General features: G+C 43.4%; 1 protein-coding gene across 6 annotated transcripts in view; it reads left to right on the top strand.

The window, feature by feature from the left end:
- The window catches only part of LOC147633244 (uncharacterized), a 35,561-nt gene extending 33,862 nt beyond the window's left edge, over positions 1–1,699 (top strand). For all 6 annotated transcript variants that reach the window (XM_086806270.1, XM_086806273.1, XM_086806274.1 and 3 more), the window contains 3 exons: positions 741–839; positions 925–1,080; positions 1,171–1,699. In XM_086806270.1, the coding sequence (XP_086662396.1) occupies positions 741–839; positions 925–1,080; positions 1,171–1,305 (390 nt within the window). In that variant the 3' untranslated portion in view covers positions 1,306–1,699. The remainder of the gene's footprint in view (positions 1–740; positions 840–924; positions 1,081–1,170) is intronic.
- Positions 1,700–22,248: the final 20,549 nt, after the last annotated feature.

The raw sequence follows: 22,248 nt of genomic DNA on the forward strand, positions 1-22,248 counted from the left end.
AGAGGAGAAGGGCGAGGTGTTGTCTCGTCTCCTCATATCCTAGGGCCAGTGCCGTTTAGGGTTGTAGTCTGCATTGTGCAGACGCCTTTTTTGACTAATAGGAGATTAGAAATTTCGGGTACATCTGGGTGGATTAGGAGTTTTGTTTCTAGCTGCTTTTTGCTACATAAATTTATGTACAGCTGTATGCAATCTGAAGGCTCTACATGGATTACTAGAGAAAGCAAGCAAGGATGTGGTAGTTTGCCCCGCTTACTTTTTCTAGTAATCCAAGTAGAGCCTTCAGATTGCATACAGCTGTACATAAATTTATGTAGCAAGGATGTGGTAAGTTTGCCCCTCTTCTTTGTTAATTTATAGGTGGAACATTTTCACTCAAGTCAAGGTTGGCTAGGAAAGGAAAGGGCCACAAATCATCTGGGTGTCTCACCAAGAGTGAGGGTAGGGAGCTCCACTCTGACTTGGGAGTTTGTGCACCTAGGTGCTGAATCATAGTGTGAGGCCTTGACTATCATCTTCTAGTGGACTTTTGCTGGTCCAATCTCCAAGGCCTAGGCAATGAGGCATGTGAAGCTCAAGCCCTGTCTTTGGGTTAGTAAGGTGAGGCATCCTCTCCTGGGGAGGTAGAAACAGACAGGGCAAGTGGTATTCGCAGTTACCTAATGGTCATTCTCTAACTGTGAGTCTACTAAATGATGTTTATGGTGAATTTGATCTGATGGGTGGGCATTGTTATGCAGGAGCTGGTGATGCTGGATCCTTCTTTGATCTATGGAGCGATAGATGCACATGACCAGCACAGTGACATGCGTTTGGATGTGGATAATATGTCTTACGAGGTAATTGAGTGCTGAAGGTGTTTGTACATGTTATTCTGTCCCAGTACATTTGAAAATACCTTGGTGGTTTGATGTTGTACGGCAGGAGCTGTTGGCTTTAGAGGCAAGGATTGGTGATGTAAGCACAGGACTGAGTAATGAAATGATACGTGTGTGCGTGAGGGAGAGCAAGTACTCTTCCTTGGATGCAACAGTCGCTGCCATGTCCCAAGAAAGTGATGTGAAATGCAGTATCTGCCAGGTGATGGGGTGTTTGTTGTGTGTTTTTTCAACTTGGATGGAAGGCATTTTGGCACAGGAATCTGATGAGAACGTGTTTTATAATTTGCAGGAAGAGTTTGTGGAGGAAGACGAGCTAGGTAGACTGGATTGTGGTCATGGGTATCATACTCTCTGTATCAAGCAGTGGCTCGTGCAGAAAAATCTTTGTCCTATCTGCAAGGTTCCTGCTTACTCAAAGTCATAATTTATGGTTATAAGCTCACTGCATTGGCCTCAACACTTTCTACTGGGTGACTTCTAGAAGTGGTTTTTGTTCTTGTACTTCATAGTCCATGAACATGCAGTAGTCGTCCAGCTATACCATGCTTTTGCTTACATCTTGTTTATGGACTTGATATCAGGTTGTGAAAACTGTGGCCTGATTGGCACCACTTGCTATGCAAATGCAATTTGTATATGTTGTTTGGGAGCACAGCTTCATAGTGGTTATAATGGCTCGTATATAGATTGATAATGGAAGTTAATATGCAAATAAGGAAGGTCTTTAGTATAAAGTTGCCCATGCATTGGGATGCTGCTCATGATTTAGAGCTCTGAACATATGAACTTGCATTAAGTTATTGCCAATCGCTTGTTGGGTATATAATTTGCCATCGAAGTTGGGATTACCTGGAACTAAAATTTAGTGCTTCAAGTTTTTAATTGATGATTGAATTATTAATGCTTTTGATTGCTTATAAAGCTTCTAATCCTTGGAAATTTCATGATAACTATATCTATGCAAGGTTGCTTTGAATTTGGTGATATAGGGTCTTTCCAGATGGATTCCTTGACCATCAGAGTGGTGGGCATTTTATGAGAGTTCTAGTAAATTAAAGCGCACAACTTCTGACGCCCTTGCCTTCTTTTTTTTGACATGAAAGTGATATATATGTCACATTAAGTATGCGAAGCACATTGCTTCGAGTGTCATGATGCTGCATATCATTAATATAGAACAAGTGAGGTATGACATGGTAGTTTTGATTGCGGCGTGGTTATTGGCAAATACTTGTGCTAGGTTCTAGACCAAGCTATTGTTTCCTATGGACTAAATGTAATTTCTACAAAGATAAAATGAAATCTTTAAGAAAATGTGCCATTAACGTTAGAATCCCATGATTAGTAGAAAGACCAAGAAAATCTCCTCCTTGAGCAAAGGTTAACTGAGCTCATGGAAGAGGCTCCAGTCTCTCAACCTCACCGTTTCTCTCACTTCAATTCCTAGATCCATAGTACACTTCTCAGACCACCTCTTCTTGACTTTGGACTAAGACCTCAACCTTCACTAGCACATGTAGCCCTTGTACATCCCTACTATCTTATGATCAATCCAACAAAGATGATGTACATGCCACAAAGTGCTATCCCAACACTAGTCTAGTCACAAACCCCAATTCATCTTGGACCACCAGAGCTAGCACTATCTATTTTTGATAAAGCATTGGTATTTATATATTGATGCTCATACTGAGGCTTCACATCTCCCGATCCTTATATGGACGATGTTGTACCGATGCTTCACGTATCCTGATGCTTATCTCGATGGTCATGTATTGACATTACACACACACACACACACACACACACACACACACACACACACATATAAAACCACAGCTAGTATACACATCGGTATATACTAATGTTTATATCAACGCTCATACTAACAATTCGTGTATATCGATGCTCATACTGACGATCATGTATCGATGCTTATACACCAACAGCAATACTGATTGAAGGGAAAAAGGTTAAAAACAACCTAATAAGTCTATGATGTGGATATGGGCATCTGCATGGGGTCATTCCCTTGTAGTGAATGTGGAAAAAATAATTCTCATTACTGAGGCAGTGATCTATGCCACATTTCAAGGAGCCTATGCTTCCAAGGTCCTTGTCATTAGTACATGGAGCTGGTATTGAATGAAGGGGGGTGTTAGCGAGTCTTTCCCCTCTAGCTTCCAGATGTGCTTAATCCCATATGATGTTGCATCATATCCCAAACCTTAGTATAAAAGGTAAAAAATGACTCTTAGCCTCTCTCATCCCTCCAACACACCTTTTGGTGTGAGCGGGTGCATGGGATAGGAGGGATGAGAGAGGCGATACTTTGAAGATACTTTAAAGATGCAACTCTACAAGTTCTCCATGACAACACATGAGAAAGGGGACTTGGACATAGTAAGGTTAATTTTCTAGAATTGGCATATCTCATGGAGTGCCTTTACTTTAATTTTTCTCCTCCTCCTTAGCACACATGAAGGCACTTTTGAGTTTTTAGGCCTAGATGGACAAGGTGTCTACCTCCAGTCAAGTGCGTTCTTTTGCAGAACCACAATGAGGTCGTCCATGGACGTGTAGGGTGAGCCAGGGATATAAGTTGTCTAGGTGGAGGAGGTGGAGGCACATTCTCCTCAAGTGTAGAGCTCCCTGTAGAGCCCCCATGTCCGCACCAAGTGACATTCCTCTAAAGTTGAAAGGGACCCATATCATGAGTGAGGGTGTTCATTTCACATTACCCTGGTAGAGGTAGAATATTATGTCACATCCATGATCGAGGAGTATGTATAAGCTTCTGCTCACACTCTTGCTTCTTCTCACTAAGGAGCATGTGCTGTGGTCAAGGTCACAAGGATACTTCTCACTACTAGTGCTAGCATTGATGAAATAGTTGGCTAGTTTCCACGTAGTATTCTTAGTTCGAGCCATCGGAGAGAGAGTGGGAGTGAAAAATAAATGACAAAATGAGGCCATAGAGACTTTTTATAGGCACTTAACATTAGGATTTTTGTTAAAAGTGTGAATCCCATTATTGGATTAACAAAGATGCTCCTCCATTTGAGGACATTAATAAGTGTTATGTAAAGGCACTATAAAGGTTATACATTATGAGATACTGGCCAGCCAAGGCTTTAGTTAGTAAGTTTTGGGTGCCCAACTGTGAATAAGGACCAGTTGTATATAAGACAATTTCTCATAATGGAAAGACACAATCCCCCTTTGTACTATGAGAGCTCTTGTCTTATCTTGTGTGAATGAGAGAGAGAGAGAGAGAGAGAGAGAGAGTACTCTAGTGCATGTGCCTCTTCTATGCTTATATGTGGGAGAGTGAGAGGACAATTGCTTTGCATTATGGTGTGAGAGACACTGCGGTGATAGAGTGGAGGAGGTTGGAGGATTAGAGCTTCTACAAGTGAGGTTGGAGAGCCTCAAGGGACATGAGCTCGAAGCATTGGTAAATACCCTACGGTTGTTGTCTACTATTGCTCGTTCCATTGGTGAATGTGTGGAGTTCTTTTGGGAGGTATCATAGGCCATAACATTTTTGGCGCCATTGCTGTGTTGCCAAGGAAACAACCATTGTTTCTTCCATCTTCTTAGATCTCCAGCTCCCACTATGTAAGATTCATTGTTGTCTTTGCATTCTAGAAGTGTATTGTGAAAAAATGTGTGGATAAGGTTTGTGTGGAAGTGAAGAAATTAGATTAGTTGTGAAAATTTGTGTGTGAGTACTTCGTAATGCTTGGAGGAAAGCTACACTTGGGATTTTGTTTGATTTTGTTGTTTTTAACGTCAAATTTGCTATTGTGAGTTAGCAATTGGTGATATTTCTTTTTCAATTTTTTTAAAAATCACAAAAATAAGGAGTCATTGGTTGAGTTTGCGACTTGCATTACATTCCTTTTACTAGGCACGACCATTTTGGATTCATTAGAGACAGGGAAATCACACTCCAAATCCCTCAAAAAATCACTGTGTAGGTTCGACTAACAAACGCGTGAAAGTGTAGGAAAGCATTTCACGACGTGACACGTACTTGCATTTTAGGAAGTGAAATCCTACCTACCTTTCAAATGGAAATCTCAAGATTGCCTTACTAAGTTAGTGCATGTTATCCTGACATGACTGACACAAGGAAACTGAAAAATCTTCTCTCGTGAAAGTGCAAAGTTGCAGTTCATGACGTGAAATGCAGTGAGCTATTTCACGATGTGAAATAGGTCGACTTCACAGATTGAAGGATTGTCAGGTCACGGCGTAAGAGAGAGTTATAAGCGCACCGTAGTAATCTCCCCAACTCAATTGAATGCAATTTTAGCTTGAAATTTCAAAGCATGAAACACAAGCAGTTCATGATGTGAGACACAGTTCATGGTGTGAAAACGTCAGTTTGACAGAAAATTGAGCATAACGTTCACGGCGTGAAAACGTCAGTTCGACAAAAAATTGAGCATAACAGTTGGAGTAGTGAATTGGCTTGCCGAACTGTATTCTCATGCACGAGGTTAGGAAAACGTATCGGAGATGACCCTATCCCTAACGACAGTGCATCTAATTACCAAGGATCTTCCTGCCAGAAAAGTGTTGGTTCAGGTTGCTCGTCGGCGAGCAATCAATCGAGTGTTGCAGCTTGTAGAAATTTGATTGCCGTAGAAACTAGTAGCGAAGAATCCATGGAAGAAGGAATAAGGTTCTTCGGACTTGGAGAGGAAGGATATCCCGCTACTCTTGGGAGTCCAGTGGAATCTTTGATAAAGCCAGGGGATTCTTTGGTTAAATGAGGTGAGTTTGTATGTAGCCCTTTGTGGTTGTATCTAGCCCTTTGTGGCTATTTTTCTTTAACTAATTGAAGGATATTTTTCTAAAAAAAAAATGTCAGCACCTCAAGGGTGTCTAGGCAGCAAAATAAGGATCAATGCAAGGGCCAAGGGAACTAGACCATGGAGAAGAAGCATCAACACAGACAAGCCCGAGCACCGTTAAGAAGTCAAAAGAGGTGGGTAAGAAAAGACTTACTAGCAGCCTAGGGACACTATCAAGGAGCCATGCAAGTATGGGTACCAAGGGATAACAAAAAATCCAATGCGACGTTTACCTCCGAAGAAAGAAAAGAAGATAGCCACATGCACAAGCAGAATCAAGGCATAGATATATCATGTGTCAAGGCAGCACCAAAATTGGTTTGGAGGAAGAAAACCATTCACCCAAGTAAACAAGAGAGTGCAACACCTCCAATGTCACCCGAAAAAGAGATCAAGTAGGGCCAAGTTCTGGACAAAGGTAACGCAAAAGTAGACTCACATGCACAAGATAAACAATAGGTTCAAGAAGATTCGGTAGATGTTCTCTTCCATTGGATGGAAGGACAACTAAGGAAATCTCATTCCCAATTCAAGTGTCTACAACTACAAATACCAACAAGATCCAAAGCTCCAACTTGGCTCCCCTGGAAATAAGAAAGAGGGAAGGTGACAAGGGACATGTACCTAGATACCAAACAACTCTTCAATTTTCAATGGGTAGTACAAGGTAACGGATTAAGCACTTCATGCCGTGAAATGTCTAACCCATTTCACACTGTGAAACAGGTTCATATGTTTCATGAGCTTAGTTTCTATTACTCTACATGCATAATTTTTTGTCGTGGAGTGAATGAGCATATAGGAACATCTAGGGCATCACCGTTTGCATGAATAAGGGAAAGTGACCATTTCATGACGTGAAAACTTCCGCTTGGTAGCGTTTCACACCGTAAAAAGCTACACACTATTTCACGTCGTGAAAAGCTACGCATTTTCACGTTGTGAAAGGGCTAGAAAGATCCAATGAATTGCATCTCTCGCCATGTGGCATGCCCCAATTAAGATGGCCACCATGTCGACGGTTGGGCCATAAAATGTTTTACGTTTCCCTTTTCTTGCATTTCGCTCCTACTCATCTTCGACAATTTGCATCTCTGCTTTGACGATTGTGTCTCGCGCGTGCACTCCTTCAGCCCGACACTTCACCACTTCCACTTCTTAGGTAGGAGCTCATGCGCTGTCACATGTGACTAATTCAATCATTTTGCTTCCTCGCATGTTAATGAATCATCAATCATGCTTGCAACCCTGCTACATGTTGCAATTGATTCTCATCTTTTTTGTCTTATCAATTCTCCTCTTTTGTATCGCATAATGTCAAGAACGCGATTGCTTACTATCACAATCACTCATGACATAGAGATCTCAAGTCGTGAAGTACCAGTCTGCTATTTCATGGTGTGAGATCCAAAACATACTATTTTACGACCAAACCATTTTCACATCTCATGCCTCCATCTGATGTTAGTGCTTGCTCTCTAACAAATGTAATCAATCCCAAATAGATAACAAAAACACAACTGACCCCATAACCATTTTCACGTTGTGAAATGCAATTTTGCACTTTCACGCGACATCCTTTTCACATTGTGAAATGCAACTCTGCACTTTCACGTGACTAATCCTTTTTACGTCGTGAAAATGCAACTCTGCTTTTTCACGTGACTAATCCATTTCACGTCGTAAAAATTAACTCTACACTTTCACCCGACTAATCCTTTTCATGTTTGTTGTTTCACGGTCAAATACCATTGCACGTCATGAAATGATAACTCTACTAATTCATGACAACATTGCACTTATGTTGTTGCTCACCGTACTAACCCTCTTCCCATCATACATACACCTCTTAGAGGATCACATACTTGTTCATAAAAAAAACCCAGCCATTTCACGCCATGCACGAGGTTGCATTTCACATCGTGAAACACCTGGCTGACCGTGAACTTCTAACTTTTATATGCCATGGCACAACACATGTCCCGAGAGATCATGAACTCCTACCAGTGTAGAGGCTGACACTCTCTTGATTTTGTTTCAGATGGCTACTACAGAAGACTTCGACCCGGAGTATGAAGAGACCCTTGCAGCAGTAGTCACTCAAGCAAGCGCCACTCCTATGGGCGAAAAAGAAGAGGGTGCATCGAGGCACAAAGCTTCCTATCTCGACCCCTATGCCAAGGACTTGAAGGGGATGATGATCTAGTAGGACATTCAGACAGAGTAAGGGAACCTTTTTTTCCAATACCATAGCCCCAATTGCCAAAAAAATATGGAAGACACAGAAGTACAATACCAGTTGTTTGCAGAAGGTGGGCTTGGGAAAGATGGCTGAGGTACTCCTATGAGTACCTCAAATCCTATAGATTAAAGAGGAAGCCCGCAGATTGGAAGAATATGTGGCCGAAGACATCGCCGACTATAATGCAACCCTGGAAGGCCTGGAAGTGCCACTGAAGGTAACAACAATAGTTGAGGCCAAATCAGTTGGTAGAAACTGGTAGCTTAACCAAACAGTTACCCTTGGGGATAAGGGAACCAGACATACAAGAATCTATACTACGAACCCACCCTTTCCAGCCCGGCAAACTTGGTCTTCAAAAACCTCTCGCCTCTACATGATACAATACTTTTAGATTTTCCCCCATCAGCCGAGGAGGGCGAAAAAATTAACAAGGAGGGGAAACCACCACAGCCACATGCAACAGTCATTAAGGTTATCGAGGAAACAACCTCAGTATCTCAAGAGCCTCATCTAGAGAAACATGCCAGAGAAGTCGACAAGCAAAAAAGGCAAGAAAAGAGTCCCAGCCCCACAACAAACAAAGACACCTTGAATTACACTCCCTCGAAGGCGCAAGTTCATTCTTAGAGCAATTGGCCAGGCCAACAGATGCTGATACGTTCCTGCAAGAAATCTTGGAAGGAATAGACGAATTGCTACAACTCCAACTTTAGGAAACAGAAAGCTTTGTCTCCACACTAGCACAGATATATGGTCACAGGAACAGTGAGTGTGCTGATGCCACCTCATGACCACACATCTGCTACACAATAGGCATGCTAAGCTATGGAAGAATATCAAAGCCACCACAAGCCAGGTACAAGCCTTGAAAGAATAGCTAGCTATAGCCGAGGCCACACACAAAGAAACAATTGTTAAAAGTTTAAAGGCTGTCGGAGGATCGAGAAACAAAGCTAAGGGACTTGGAAGAACACAATACGTTGTTGAGCAAGATAATTGTTAGGAGGCATAAAGAAGATGAGACACTTAGCACATAGTTTGAACAAGCTAAAGAGCACCTCCAGAAAGAAGTGGAACATAACAAAGAAAAGGAAGTTCAACACAGGAACCAACTCAAGGAAGCTCATGCCAACTTTCAAGCTAAAGAAGAGGGATTTACTAGACACATAAGTGATCTCAAAGAAGAAAAGGCTGCTGCTCGACAAAAAGTGATGACCATGCAAACAAAGTGTGAACAGCTCAACAAAGCCTATGTAGAGAAGATAAGGGAACTGAATGAGAATATTAGTGCAAATACCAAGGCAATGGAACATATGTTGGAGAGTCACTAGCAAGTTCTCGGACATGTCAACCAGTAGCTCACCAGGAGACAAGCATTGGGAAAAGATAGCCTCAAGCAAGTAATGGAGGCTCAGGACAAGCTGCGCGGGAGGTGAGAGAAGCTACAATTTCCATGCTCCTCAATGCAAAAGATAGAAGGATACATGAATTGGAGCAGTAGCTAGCCCTCAAGGAATGACCTCAAAGACATGAGCAAACGGATGAGTTACATCAACTTATCGAGCGTGCCTCTCAGAGATAGGTTCCTTGCCGGTGACTCTTCGAGCCCCTTCTCAAACCCTTACTTTGTTTTTGTCTACACTAACCCTCTCACTACTACACTATGAAATTAACCTAACAGAAGACCTTGGTTTAGGAGATTTAACTCTCACACATCAAAATATAGAGAGGGATCCAGACCCCAATTTAGTAATGGGAATTCTTATTTAGAGGATATGTAGTGCCTACTAATCTTGATGACATTTACTTTTTTCAACTACATCCCATAGTGCTCAACCTTCACAGTTGGTGTGTCGGTGGGTGTTGCAACAATCGGTCATCCTGGATGACAGTGTTGACAAACTTGACTTGTTCATGTCAGATGACATGCCATCTACACCGGCCAACTACAAGGTTTTTTCTAGAAGCTATCAATGGGTAATTAGCCATGGGTGGGTGGAGATCTATGATAATCATCAATATCTCAGCCTTCCCGAATCTACATTATATAACCCCTTGGGTATCATAAGACTATATAGAAAAATACATAAATTTGGAGGATGTGCTCACAAATTTCCTTTAGTATTTTGATCGGGAACATATAGAATATCCAAATGTAGCTCGTGAAGAAATTACAGACCTCCATGAGTTTATGAAGACTGTGAAACCTCCCCAACCTCCACCTTAGTTGAGGAGAAGGGCAAGAAGAAACCCCACAATCTTCCCCCTCTGTAACTTATCCCGTGTTTCCATCCCTTTGTAACTAAACTACTAAATCCTTATCCTAGTGTATCTCCTACTAACAAAACCGAGGCAGAGTGTATCTTTTCATGTTACTTTTTACCCTTTGTTGACTTTCCCACTAACCCTCTCGACCTCGAGGAGTTTCCAGGCGTATCTCCACAAAGGCAACTCGATGAGGTGTGTATTCTCCACCCCCAAGATGAGATTGCACCATTTATTGATCAAAATATATTGGATTCTTTGTCATCTTTGCTGCAGAATACGAAGGCTTAATAAAAAAAGGGAACCCACTCTTAAAGCCAAAGTTGATGTTCCAAGTACTCATGCAGATCATTCCTTTTTAGCCAACACACAGAATCCTGCCATAGGCCTATTTGCAATAGGGTCGAGGCGGTAGGAAAATTTTCCTTACCCTCTTCGAGCCCTAATGCCAGACATGGAAGAATTAATGTTGATGGGTAGAGAAGGAACCTTGTGGGAAAAATGTGGCGTGACATACCAAGCTGGCGAATCCACATGTTACTGATCTTTTGGAGATTAGAGTGGTCACATTTATGATAGGTTATTGTTTTCATAGGTGGCAAAGTCAAAATCGAATCCATAGATGGGGTGGGTACTATGCAATTGAAATGGATGGCGACAACCCCCGACTGGAAGATTTCAAGTTACAACTTGATTGGCGCAAGGAATACCTAACTATACTAAAATACAGTTGGGAATACAAAAGCTCTGCACCAAACAAATGAGTTGACCCACTATACATGCTAATCAAGCGGCATTCACGCCACCCCAGTTCAAAGCAAAGTAAAGGGACTCCCACGTTCGCTACAACTTTCCAAAGTTCTCACCCCATAAGAGTTTCTAGATATTTCCAGTCAAAGGAATCAGATGTTCACATGAATTCGATCATGGCATAGAATACCAGATCCAGACATAGTGGATGCGGTTAGATTTCTAAAATTGATCATGGTTCTCATCGACCAGCCACAAAAGAGTGATATGATGGGCATGATGCAGAACATCTTTGCTTCGACACATGAACAGAGGCCCAGAGGAACACGAGATGATGCTCTACTATCATTGCCTTAGGTGCTACGAGGATATATGCATGTCACATTTGAAGATATGATAGACACCGGGTTTTGGAATTCTCACATAGCATTCAGAAGAACCCTAAAAAAGCTTCAGTCACGTCGCAACTTCTACAGACATGAGTTCGGTGACCAAGTCTTCCGACCTAAGTAAAAGGTTTCGGAGGATATAACCTACATCAGGTGTAGGGGAGATGTTAATCACATTATTGGATTAACAAAGATGCTCTTTCATTTGAGGACATTAATAAGTGTTATGTAAAGGCACTATAAAGGTTGTATATTATGAGATACTGGCCAACCAAGGCTTTAGTTATTAAGTTTTGGGCACCCAAGTGTGAACAAGAGCCAGTTGTACGTAAGGCAATTTCTCATAATAATGGAAAGACACAATCCCCTTTATTCTATGAGAGCTCTTGTCTTGTCTTGTGAGAGAGAGAGAGAGAGAGAGAGAGAGAGAGAGAGAGAGAGAGAGAGAGAGAGTACTCTAGTGCATGTGCCTCTTCTATGCTTGTGTGTGGGAGAGTGAGAGGAAGATTGCCTTGCATTGTGGTGTGAGTGACTCCGCAGTGACAGAGTGGAGGTGGAGGTTGGAGGATTGGAGCTTCTACAAGAGAGCTTGGAGAGCCTCAAGGGACATGAACTCAGAGCATTGCTAAGTACCCTATGACGGTTGTTGTCTACTGCTTGTTCCATTGGTGAATGTGTGGAGTTCTCTTGGGAGGTGCAATAGGCCATAACAAAAAGTAACTAGTTTTTTTATAGTGTAAAACCAAAAAGTACAATGTTCATTATAAATTAATGTTATTTCACCCATTGTTTGCCCTCTCTAATCATTCTAGCATGCCATGCAACATGGCATGTTGGGCCACTACTTTGGTTCCATTTACCCATCTCCTTAGTGTGGAGTTGCACTGCTTTTGTAATCTTAGATGACCTAGCTTTCTTCTTTGACAATATTCTACCTAATGTGTATCGAAAAAGCAATCAAATATCTCAATTAGGTAATTGGTTTGTGTCACCCTCTGCCATGATAAGTGTTCTTAAAGGGGCCTGATTATTTGGTGAGCTTTTTTGTCACTCCCCAACCTTTTGCAATCTTTTTCAATTGAACCATATAAAATCATGGCATCTCTTACACTCTCATCTTTGGCATATCCCCAAGCTCATCCTCAAAACCAAGAATCTAGCCCTTGTGGATCTGGCCCATGCTACCAACAAGTATGCACACTATTGCAATCCCAATTTGAATGTTCAGAGCACCTTCACTTGCATCATGAACATAAACCAAGAAAACCCTACTAGACATACACTTGGAAACCTCATCCAATGGACAACTCCATTCAATCAAATCTAGATCAAGTTCAACCAATTTAGGATTCCCTGTCCTCAACACTAGAATTGACCCTACTCGCCCCTTGTTCAATCAAACCCCCAAGTAACCATTCAAACCTCTCTTTCACAACCCTTGAACATGCACACCTTGCCTCATCCCGAATTGAAAAGAATAAGGCCATCAAAAGCAATATGGATATCAAGATCACATTGAGAAATTTGCATCTCATGTGATTGATGCATATGGCCCGTGGGGCTGCATAGTTGCAGAGGTGGTGTGACGACAACGCAAAACTCAGTGATCCATGCACTTGTAGCCTCTTAAGTAGCAGAGGTGGTGTGACGACAATGCAAAACTCAGTGATCCGTGCACTTGTAGCCTCTTGAGTAGCATTAAAGCCCTTAAACTAGGACAAGAAAAATTACCAAAAAATGAGGAATCTAATGGATTCTCCCAAGCACCACAGTTTACCCTGTACAATCCACAGCTCTTTGAGACAACATGCACTAATCCCCCTTCATCAGATAAAAGGAATCCCTTTTGATGGGAATCCTCTTTATCCTTTATGTCTGTGTGTGATGCTATTTAAATTTTAAGTCATGTGGGTACTAATATAGACTTGGATCATTCTAATCAATGGCTTGTTTCTAGAACTAATCAAAGCCCCTTTGATCCTCGTCCTTTATCCTTAACTTGCTACTTGATCAGCATGAGGAACCTTCTAAACATTACCCCCCACCATCCTGTGTGCACATTATATTCAACCTTATGGAATTAAGTTTGATAAATTCTGTTTGTGAATATATATATATATATATATATATATATATACTAGCTCACAACAACACATACCCATGTCGCTCAGCCTAATGACATTGAACCCAGGTCTTTGCAATGGGACCCAATCTTTCTACCAACTCGTCTACGCACTTGTGGGCTTAAGTTTGATAAATGCTATTGTTGCTAACAGCTTCCACCAAACCTCCACTAAAATACGAAGGCGTGATATTATTTAGGGCTGGCTTAGTGAGTAAAAATCAGTCCTTTAGTGTAATTTTTCACGGCCCACATTCAGAACAACTGTTAACCCATGGCCGACATGGCGACGTACTATATTTTACGTCATTAATTTAAATATTCTGAGTCATGGGCCGGGCTTGTCGGCACCATATGTTAAGGATGAAGGGATTGGGTGATCGCCGATGAGAGGCGCACCTTGGATATCAGTAGGATAAGGGTTAGGGTCGGCCGGCCATGTATGGGCGCCCAAGTGTGAACGGCCAAGTCACCTATATGAGTCAAATGTAACCCTAAAATCCTCATTCTCATGTGTTGTGAATAGAAGAGTGCTCTTGCCTTATCTCCTTGTTTTCCTTCTCCTGCGTGTGTGAGAGAGAGAGAGAGAGAGAGAGAGAGTGAGAGAGCGATCGAGCGCACTGTGTAGCGGCACGGCGAGACGGCGGAGAGGCGGTAGAGCGGCGACGGCGGCTCCTCCTTCACGGCTGCGACGCGGGAATCCTTCAAGGCAGCAGTTAAGCGGTGAGTGACACACCCTTTGGCATTCTGTTTGAGCTTCCTTCCCTGGTTGTATGCTTGTAGCCATTCGTGGCTCGCATACGGTGTCTGGCAAGTCCCCAGCTACGACCTGTGCGGCAAAAGCGCACATTTTTGGCGCCGCTGCCGGGGAGTTGCCCTGCACCAAGCTCCAGTTTGCAGCTCGGCTGCTGCGTGAAGTTTAATCTACACTATAGGAAAGGCGTCTGTGTTGCTGTTGAGGTGTTTCTGTGGTTTTCAATCTCTGTTTCTGCAATTTGTCTTCTGTATTCCTGTTTCTTTTGTTATATTTTCGCTCCGCGTGTGGGCGTACGTTCTGTTATCCGGTTTCTGCGTGAGAGAGGGATTTCTGAATCCCCAGATCTGTGCTGTATGTGCGAACTGCACCGCGGCCAAGGCTGAACCCTAAGGAAACCCTAGGAAACTTATCTCACAAAAAAAAACAGAAAATAAAAAATAAAAAAATTATAAAAAATAAAAAAGAAAAAAATTAAATTTTATTTTCAAAGAAAGAACCAAACATTATGAGAGGAAAGATTTTCTAATTGGAGAAAAAAATTTAGAAAAGAAAGAACCCCAATTGACCCACGACCCACGACCCACGACCCACGACCCCGGCCCCGGCCTCGGTCTTTTGATATATATATATAGGAGAGTGAGCCTCCATAGCTTTCTCTCAAGTGAGAGCTTATGGGAAGTCGTGCCCTATATGTAGCCCACTCCCCAAGGAGTAAAGTGAGCATGTGGGATAAAGCCCTCACCCTTTCCTCCACAAACAAATAGGCTTTTGCCCCTTCCCCCCAAGGGAAACGGACTGTTTTGAGGACTACAGGAGCTCTAGATAGGCGAACACGGTGCTGTAAAGCACACTAGGACCCTTTGAACGATACGCTCGTTTCGAGCTATCATACGCCCTAGTCCAAGTTCGACCGTAAGTAAGGGGGTCAAACACGAGTTAAAAACAATCTAAAAACAAGTAAAAACGAGGTGCAAAATACCCTAAGAAACCACTTGTGTGAGTTTCAAGGGTAGTTACCAACGCACGTAGGGTACCCACATCACATGCATCTACGCTCTGGTCGGGTGCTGGAGTCTGAGCCACTAGAAAGCATTTCAGTCTACGCAGGCTCACACCATCCCTCCACGTTGGCATCTTGGCCTTCGGCTGGAACCCAAGGGAGTGCAACCCAAGATCCACGAATAGTGGATAGTGACTCATCCTCCGACTCAGAAGCCATGGAAGGGCACCCTACCAAGAACCCTGAGGAGACAAGCCAAAACATGCCAGTGTGGGCCCCACAGCCTGGATCTAGCATGTTTAGTCGTTTAATAGAGACCTTTAGTAGAGCTACACGCTCTGAGCATGCGATAAGCGAAGTAAATGAGGAAGGAGGGGTAGTAGATTCGCCATTCACATCTTATGTGGACCCTACCCTCCCAAAGAGTGTCCATGTGGATATTCTACCCACTTCGTTTAATGAGGGCCCTACTGAGCTACCACATTCCGATGCTCTTCCTAAAGTAGAGGTCCCTAGAAGCCAATCCATAAGAAGTGACATTGCGTCCACTTCAAGAGAACCGTTTGGCACACCAAGTCTAGATGGGATATTTCTCAATGAAAATTGGGAATACGATCTACACACAGAGACTCTAACGGACCTATACACGGGTTACACATACCATGTAGGTTGGTTAGAAGTCCTACGATCTACATCTAGCGCCACTAATCTAGAGGAGCAACAACACATGATATGTGAGGTGATTCATAGAATTATCCAAATTGAGAGGCAAAATAGGGGAGTGGACCTAGTTTCCACTGGCCCTATGAGGTTTTTGGATACGGGCAAGGCCAAACAACCAACCCTATCACAATTGGAGACTCCCTCGGTGAGTCCCATAGACCCTTCATATGTTGTTTCGCCTGGAGTCTCAATGCAGGTTGAGCCCACGAGTAGTAACTTTAGTTTTCCAACCTTGGCTCAACTTTCCATTAAGGAATCCGCAATGCCTACCCCAATGATGAGCATGACAGAAAGCGCACCTGTTACCACTGTAGTTAGTACGACACCACTACCTAGTGGAACAGTACCTACAACAGTGCGTGGCAGTGCCTATCGGCCTTATGTACCTATTGCTACTCATGCTCATGTAGCTCCTACGCCTCCTAGTATGCCAATGGCGTATGCTCCAAGACCGCCTTATCATAACCATTATCCAAGGGGAGCTAGGCCTAGTCACATATCATATCCTACGTCATTTGCCAACCTACTCAGACCAACGCCAACTCCTATCAGCCAGGCTATCCCAGAAGTGCCTCCACCAACTATGCCTGCTCACCTAGGTGATCTCGCAGCGTTTGCTCAGACGATCGGACGATCTATTGCGGAAAACATGCGGGGTATGCCTGAGAGAGAACCTAGAAGCAAGGCAATACAAGTGGCTAAGCTCACTCAAAACTTCAGTGGTAACGAGGATGTTAGGAAGCACATTGAAGTCTTTGAGCACGTGTGTGATTCCTTGGAAGAACACAATGAGCTGCATAAGTGTAAAGCCTTAGGCTTAACCTTGAGTGGGAAGGCCGGAGATTGGTATCGAACCTTAAGGGTTGAAGAGCGCACTCACTACCCCACTCTCAAGAGATTGTTCTTGAAAAAATACATACGTGAGGGTGTGCTTTGGGGGGTAGCATCTCAACTCCAAAAAGCTGAACGCGAGGAAGGGGAGTCAGTGAGAGACTTTATAAGTCGATTGAAGCATCTAAATTCTCGCTGCACTCCCGATGAACGCTTCAATAACAACCAACTCCTCGATAGATTCATCCGAGGATTGCGCCACGAGGACATTTACAATGGCCTAGTCATTAGAGGTCTTACAACGTGGGAAGCAGTCACTGCCAATGCAATCCAGTTAGAAGACAACTTGATGATTGCAGGTAAAAAGGTGTCTTCAGAAACAAAATCCGTTAGTTCGCAAGTATCTGGGCACGAGCCAATGACGGTAAAACCTATTGCCAAGGAGCCCAAGATATCTGAAATGTCTGTGACCGACCTTACTAAGGCTCTCCAAGAATACTTTAGGGGTAATCGAGCTCCTCAGAATAGCCATATGTACCCAAGGAGAGAGCAACAATGGTGTTCGGTGTGCTTAGGACCACATAGCACGAGTGAATGTCCCACATTTAGAGTCAAATTCAATGGAAATTGCAATGCATGTGGTAAGTATGGCCATCAATCTAAAGATTGCCTAACACTTAAGCGAATGTTGGCAAACCAGGCACCACTAGCTTGGTCAAACACACCTCAAGTACCCGCGCTAATGCCTGCACAACCTATCGAGCAACCGTCACAGCACATAGTTCCAAGGAATCCGAATGTAGTCCAGTCTGTGCCGTTACCACCGCCAGTGCTAGGACCACAACCTCCACATCCAAGGATTACCCCAATAAACCAGATGGGTTGTGAGTCACATAGTGCATGTGGGGATTATGAAGAGGAGATAGACCCTACTGCTCCATATGGGATTGATACGTTTGAAATGATTCCCCAGTACTACATGGAGGATCATTTCGGGCAAGTCAAGCCTGTATATCAAGCGGCTGCTCTTGTCACAAGAGGGCAAAACCTTAATACCTTGGCAAGGAGACCACCTCTTCAATGTTACGAGTGTGGTGGACCGCATCGTGTAGCAGAGTGCCCTAATAGGCTACAGAAGATCTCTACTCAGATGCAACCAAATCAAGCGAGCACATCGGGAATGCCGGTACTTGCATGCAATCGTTGTGGCATAGATCATTTGATCGCACAATGTCCACATAATCCTAATGCACCCAAGATTACGCCATTGAATTTGGTTGAGGTCACCAACCAAGCACGAAGAACCACACCCGTTGTACCCGCGAATGTAGTTACACGGTCAATGCTTCAAAATCAAAACTACATTCTTGAAGAGAGGGATACTGCATCAATCGCTCAGGCAAAGAAAAAGAAAACACGGCGAAAGAGATCGCTTAATGCCACAAGCTCCAAGCCCAGTTCAAAGACTAACATAGGGACAGGAGACGACCCCGTGTATATGAATGATCCTGAAGACGATTCTGATTCAATAGAAACCATGGGGACCAAAGCCACTACCTTAAGGGAGGAACCCACACGGGAGCTCAATGAAGGGGAATCAAGCGAGTACATAAATAAGGGAAAACAGAAGGAAACTTCCTCGGCCCCACAACCAAGTCAGTTAATGCCCTCTCGACCACCCAAACTGACTGAGACTCCGCAAGACAAGCCACGTGGGCCAAAAACCCTCAAGAAAAAGATTGGAACTTACCCAAACCCAGTTGAGGAGATTGAACAAGTACAACACTTAAGGGGTTTGGTGGAAGAAACACAAAGAGAACTAGAGCCAAACCCGAGAAAAGTCAAAATTTCAGACACAGTGTTTCCTACGCAAGTTCAGCCTCACCGGAACCATAAACCGTTAGCTATACCGAGTATCGTTCGGGAAGAAAGTGAGGATAGGACATCCGGAAGTGGGCAAACACCCTTCTTGCTGGAAAGAATGTTTAGTGAGGGAATGCCTGACCCCATCGAAGAGGAAGTGATTCCATCTTCACCAGTCCCTAGTCAAGGGGCGATGTCTCGAAAAGTACCGTTGAATGTGTCCAAGCTAATGGATTTCATGTCCTCTGAGATCAGAACCACGATCATATCCAAATTATACGGAGATCCTGAGCTATTCTTAGCTCTTCGGGCATTTCTCAATGGAGAACTAAAGGCGGGGCTACCACAATTTGCAAATATGGATAGACCCGACATGCTTCAAGATGAAGGAGAACATTGGGATCTACAACCCAACTTTGATGAAGATTCGGTCGTGGAAATACCTGTGAACAAGTTGGGACAGTACTTTGAAGGTGACGAATCTAATGCCACCCTCCCCATTACTACCAAGGGATTAACTCTAAAGGGAATCCTTGATGGTGGTGCTGGAGTGAGCATTGTGACTAAAAACTGTTGGGAATCTATGGGAAGGCCTCACCTCGAAGTCACAAACATAGTGGTTAAGATGGCAAACGGAACCATAGCTAAACCTATTGGAATGTTAAGGGACCTTAAGATCAAGGTCCTGGGATACAAGGTAAAACATACCTTCATTGTAATGGATTTCTCCAAGCATCCTATGTCATATCAAATGATCTTAGGACGTCCTTTCATGAGGGAAGCACAAATGGTGCATGACTGGTCGAAAAACCATGTCTACCTACAATTCCAGGACTCTGTCATTCGAGTTGATCTTGAGAATGGTCATGCACATCCTTTAGGAAGCAAGGTTATCATTGATAATCGATCGGATACCACTATTCACTCCGCCCCATTAAGGTATTGCTATACATGCAAAAAAGAGACTGATGATGGAAAAGATTCTCCTTATATGGATGTCCTACCGGGTATGACTGAGTCGGATAACGTGGATTGGGTACACCTAGCGGCAACCATAGACACATGGGGAAATAGAGGCACAAGTTGGGTAACACCTGAGGGGCAAGATATGCCACCGTTAGTGCCAATAAACATGATAGGTGTTATGCACTTGACTCCTGATGGCGAGAACGTGGCAAACTCCACCGACACTGAAAGTAGCGAAGACTCTGACCAATGCAACTCTGAGTATGAATCTCAAGAAGAAACTGACCCTGAGCCTGATGGGGAAAATGAATCAAATATTCACCCAAAGGTGGAAGCAAGGTGCTCAAGGCCTAGGACAGTGACCTCTTGCAGTTCATCCGAAAGTGAAGTTCGACCAAGTGAGTTCGAATCTCATAGAAAGAAAAATCAAAAACTTGGTAAGAAGAAAACGAGACATAAGCGCCAACACTATCGAGCTAAGGTACGAACTGCAATAAACAAGGAGCGATCCACTGCAGAATGGCTTAGTTATGTAGGAGCCATTGATGCTCATCGGAAGATAGCGGATAATTGGGGACAATACCTCCAAAGTGTCATGTGGTGTATTCCGCAACCTCATGACGTCGCCCAATTAGAAATCGAAGAGAAGCCAAAACTAAGTCGTACTGCAAGAAGGCGACAAAACCAAGAGTTGGCTCAGCAGCAAAAGGAAGCGGAATTGAAAGAAAAAAGTCTGGCACAACAGGAACCAGTAGACTTACACCCCGCACCCGAGCATTTCAAATCATTCACCACAGGGGAACGTAAAGTAGTCTACACAAAAGCCCAACGAACGCCTACCAATGGGAGTAGCGGTGTCTACGATGGCCCTGCGGTAGTTAAGGAGATAGACTTAGCAGATCCGGGTGAGGAGTCTAAACCAGTTTATATTGCTCAAGACCTCACCAAGGCGGAAGAAGCTGCACTTACGAAGCTTCTTAAAGAATTCAAGGACATATTTGCTTGGACATATCATGATATGAAGGGTGTTCCACCCTCGGTGGTGCAACACACGATTCCAATGATTAGCACTGCTAAACCAGTCCAGCAACGTCCCTACCCAATGAATCCTAAGTACGCAAAGATTGTACAAGAGGAAATTGAAAAGCTGGTAAAATGTGGATTCATATATCCTATTGAGCACTCAGAATGGGTTTCTCCGATAGTCATCGTACCAAAGAAGAATGGGAAACTCAGAGTGTGCGTTGATCTCAAAAAGGTTAATGCAGCCACCAGAAGGGATCATTACCCCTTGCCGTATTCTGAACATGTGCTTGAAAGAGTGGCCGGCAAGGAGGCATATAGCTTTTTAGATGGGTACTCGGGTTACAATCAGATCACAATTGCAGTCGAGGACCAAGCTAAAACAGCATTTATCACGGAGTTTGGAGTGTTTGCCTTTCGCGTCATGGCTTTTGGCTTGACCAATGCACCTGCAACATTCCAACGATTGATAAACACGGCCTTTAAGGAATATCTAAGGGACTTCTGTGAAGCTTTCTTAGATGATCTTTGTGTTCATTCCTCTTGGGACGAGCACTTGATGTGTTTACGAAAAATATTTGAAAGGTGTAGATTATATCGCATCTCCTTGAATCCTTTCAAATGCCAATTCTGGGTTAAACACGGAGTTATCTTAGGGCATATAGTGTCCAAAAATGGGATTTCCACTGACGAGAGTAAAATCAAGGTCATTCTGGAATTACCCCCACCCACCAACTACAAGGGAGTCCAACGCTTTATGGGCCACGTTGGTTATTATCGAAGGTTTATTCTCTTCTTCGCCGAGATAGCTCGACCATTGTATAAGCTTCTCATCGAGTTTATTTGGACCGAAGAATGTGACCGTGCCTATGAGCTATTAAAGAAGGCCTTGGCGAGTGCTCCAATCTTGAGAATGCCTAACTGGGATTTACTCTTCCATGTGCATATTGATGCATCAAACTTTGCTATTGGGTGTGTGTTAACTCAACCTGGAGAACACAAGCTAGACTACCCCATTAGCTTTGCCAGTCGCCAGTTGAACGATGCTGAGATGAACTACACCACTACGGAGCGAGAAGGGTTGGCAATGATATATGCAGTAAGGAAATTTCGTTATTACCTCCTTGCCACCAAGTTTGTTTTCTATGTGGATCATCAAGCATTGTTGTATCTGGTAAACAAACCATGCTCCACAGGAAGAATCACACGATGGCTATTGATTCTTCTTGAGTTTGATTTCACGGTTGTTGTGAGACCTGGCAAGAAACATGTTATGGCTGATCATTTGTCTCGCATACCTAATGGTGAAGCTCCTACGGGGGTTGATGATGACTTACCGGACACTTCCTTGTTTATGGTGGAGACAATGCCTGAATGGAGTGAGAAGATTGTTAACTTTTTGGTTAATGGCTTTCCACCCAAGGAGCTTCGTAAAGATCTAGCTCGAAAGCTAATCAAAGAATGCGAACCCTATTGCCTGATAGCAGGGACTCTTTATAAAAGAGGAAAGGATGACGTTCTTAGGCGTTGTGCCCGAGAGGATGAATATCTATACATTTTGCAAGAGG

Source organism: Cibotium barometz, chromosome 12 (genome assembly GCF_041138505.1).
Source record: "Cibotium barometz isolate CiBa-2024 chromosome 12, ASM4113850v1, whole genome shotgun sequence".
Lineage (NCBI taxonomy): Eukaryota > Viridiplantae > Streptophyta > Polypodiopsida > Cyatheales > Cibotiaceae > Cibotium > Cibotium barometz.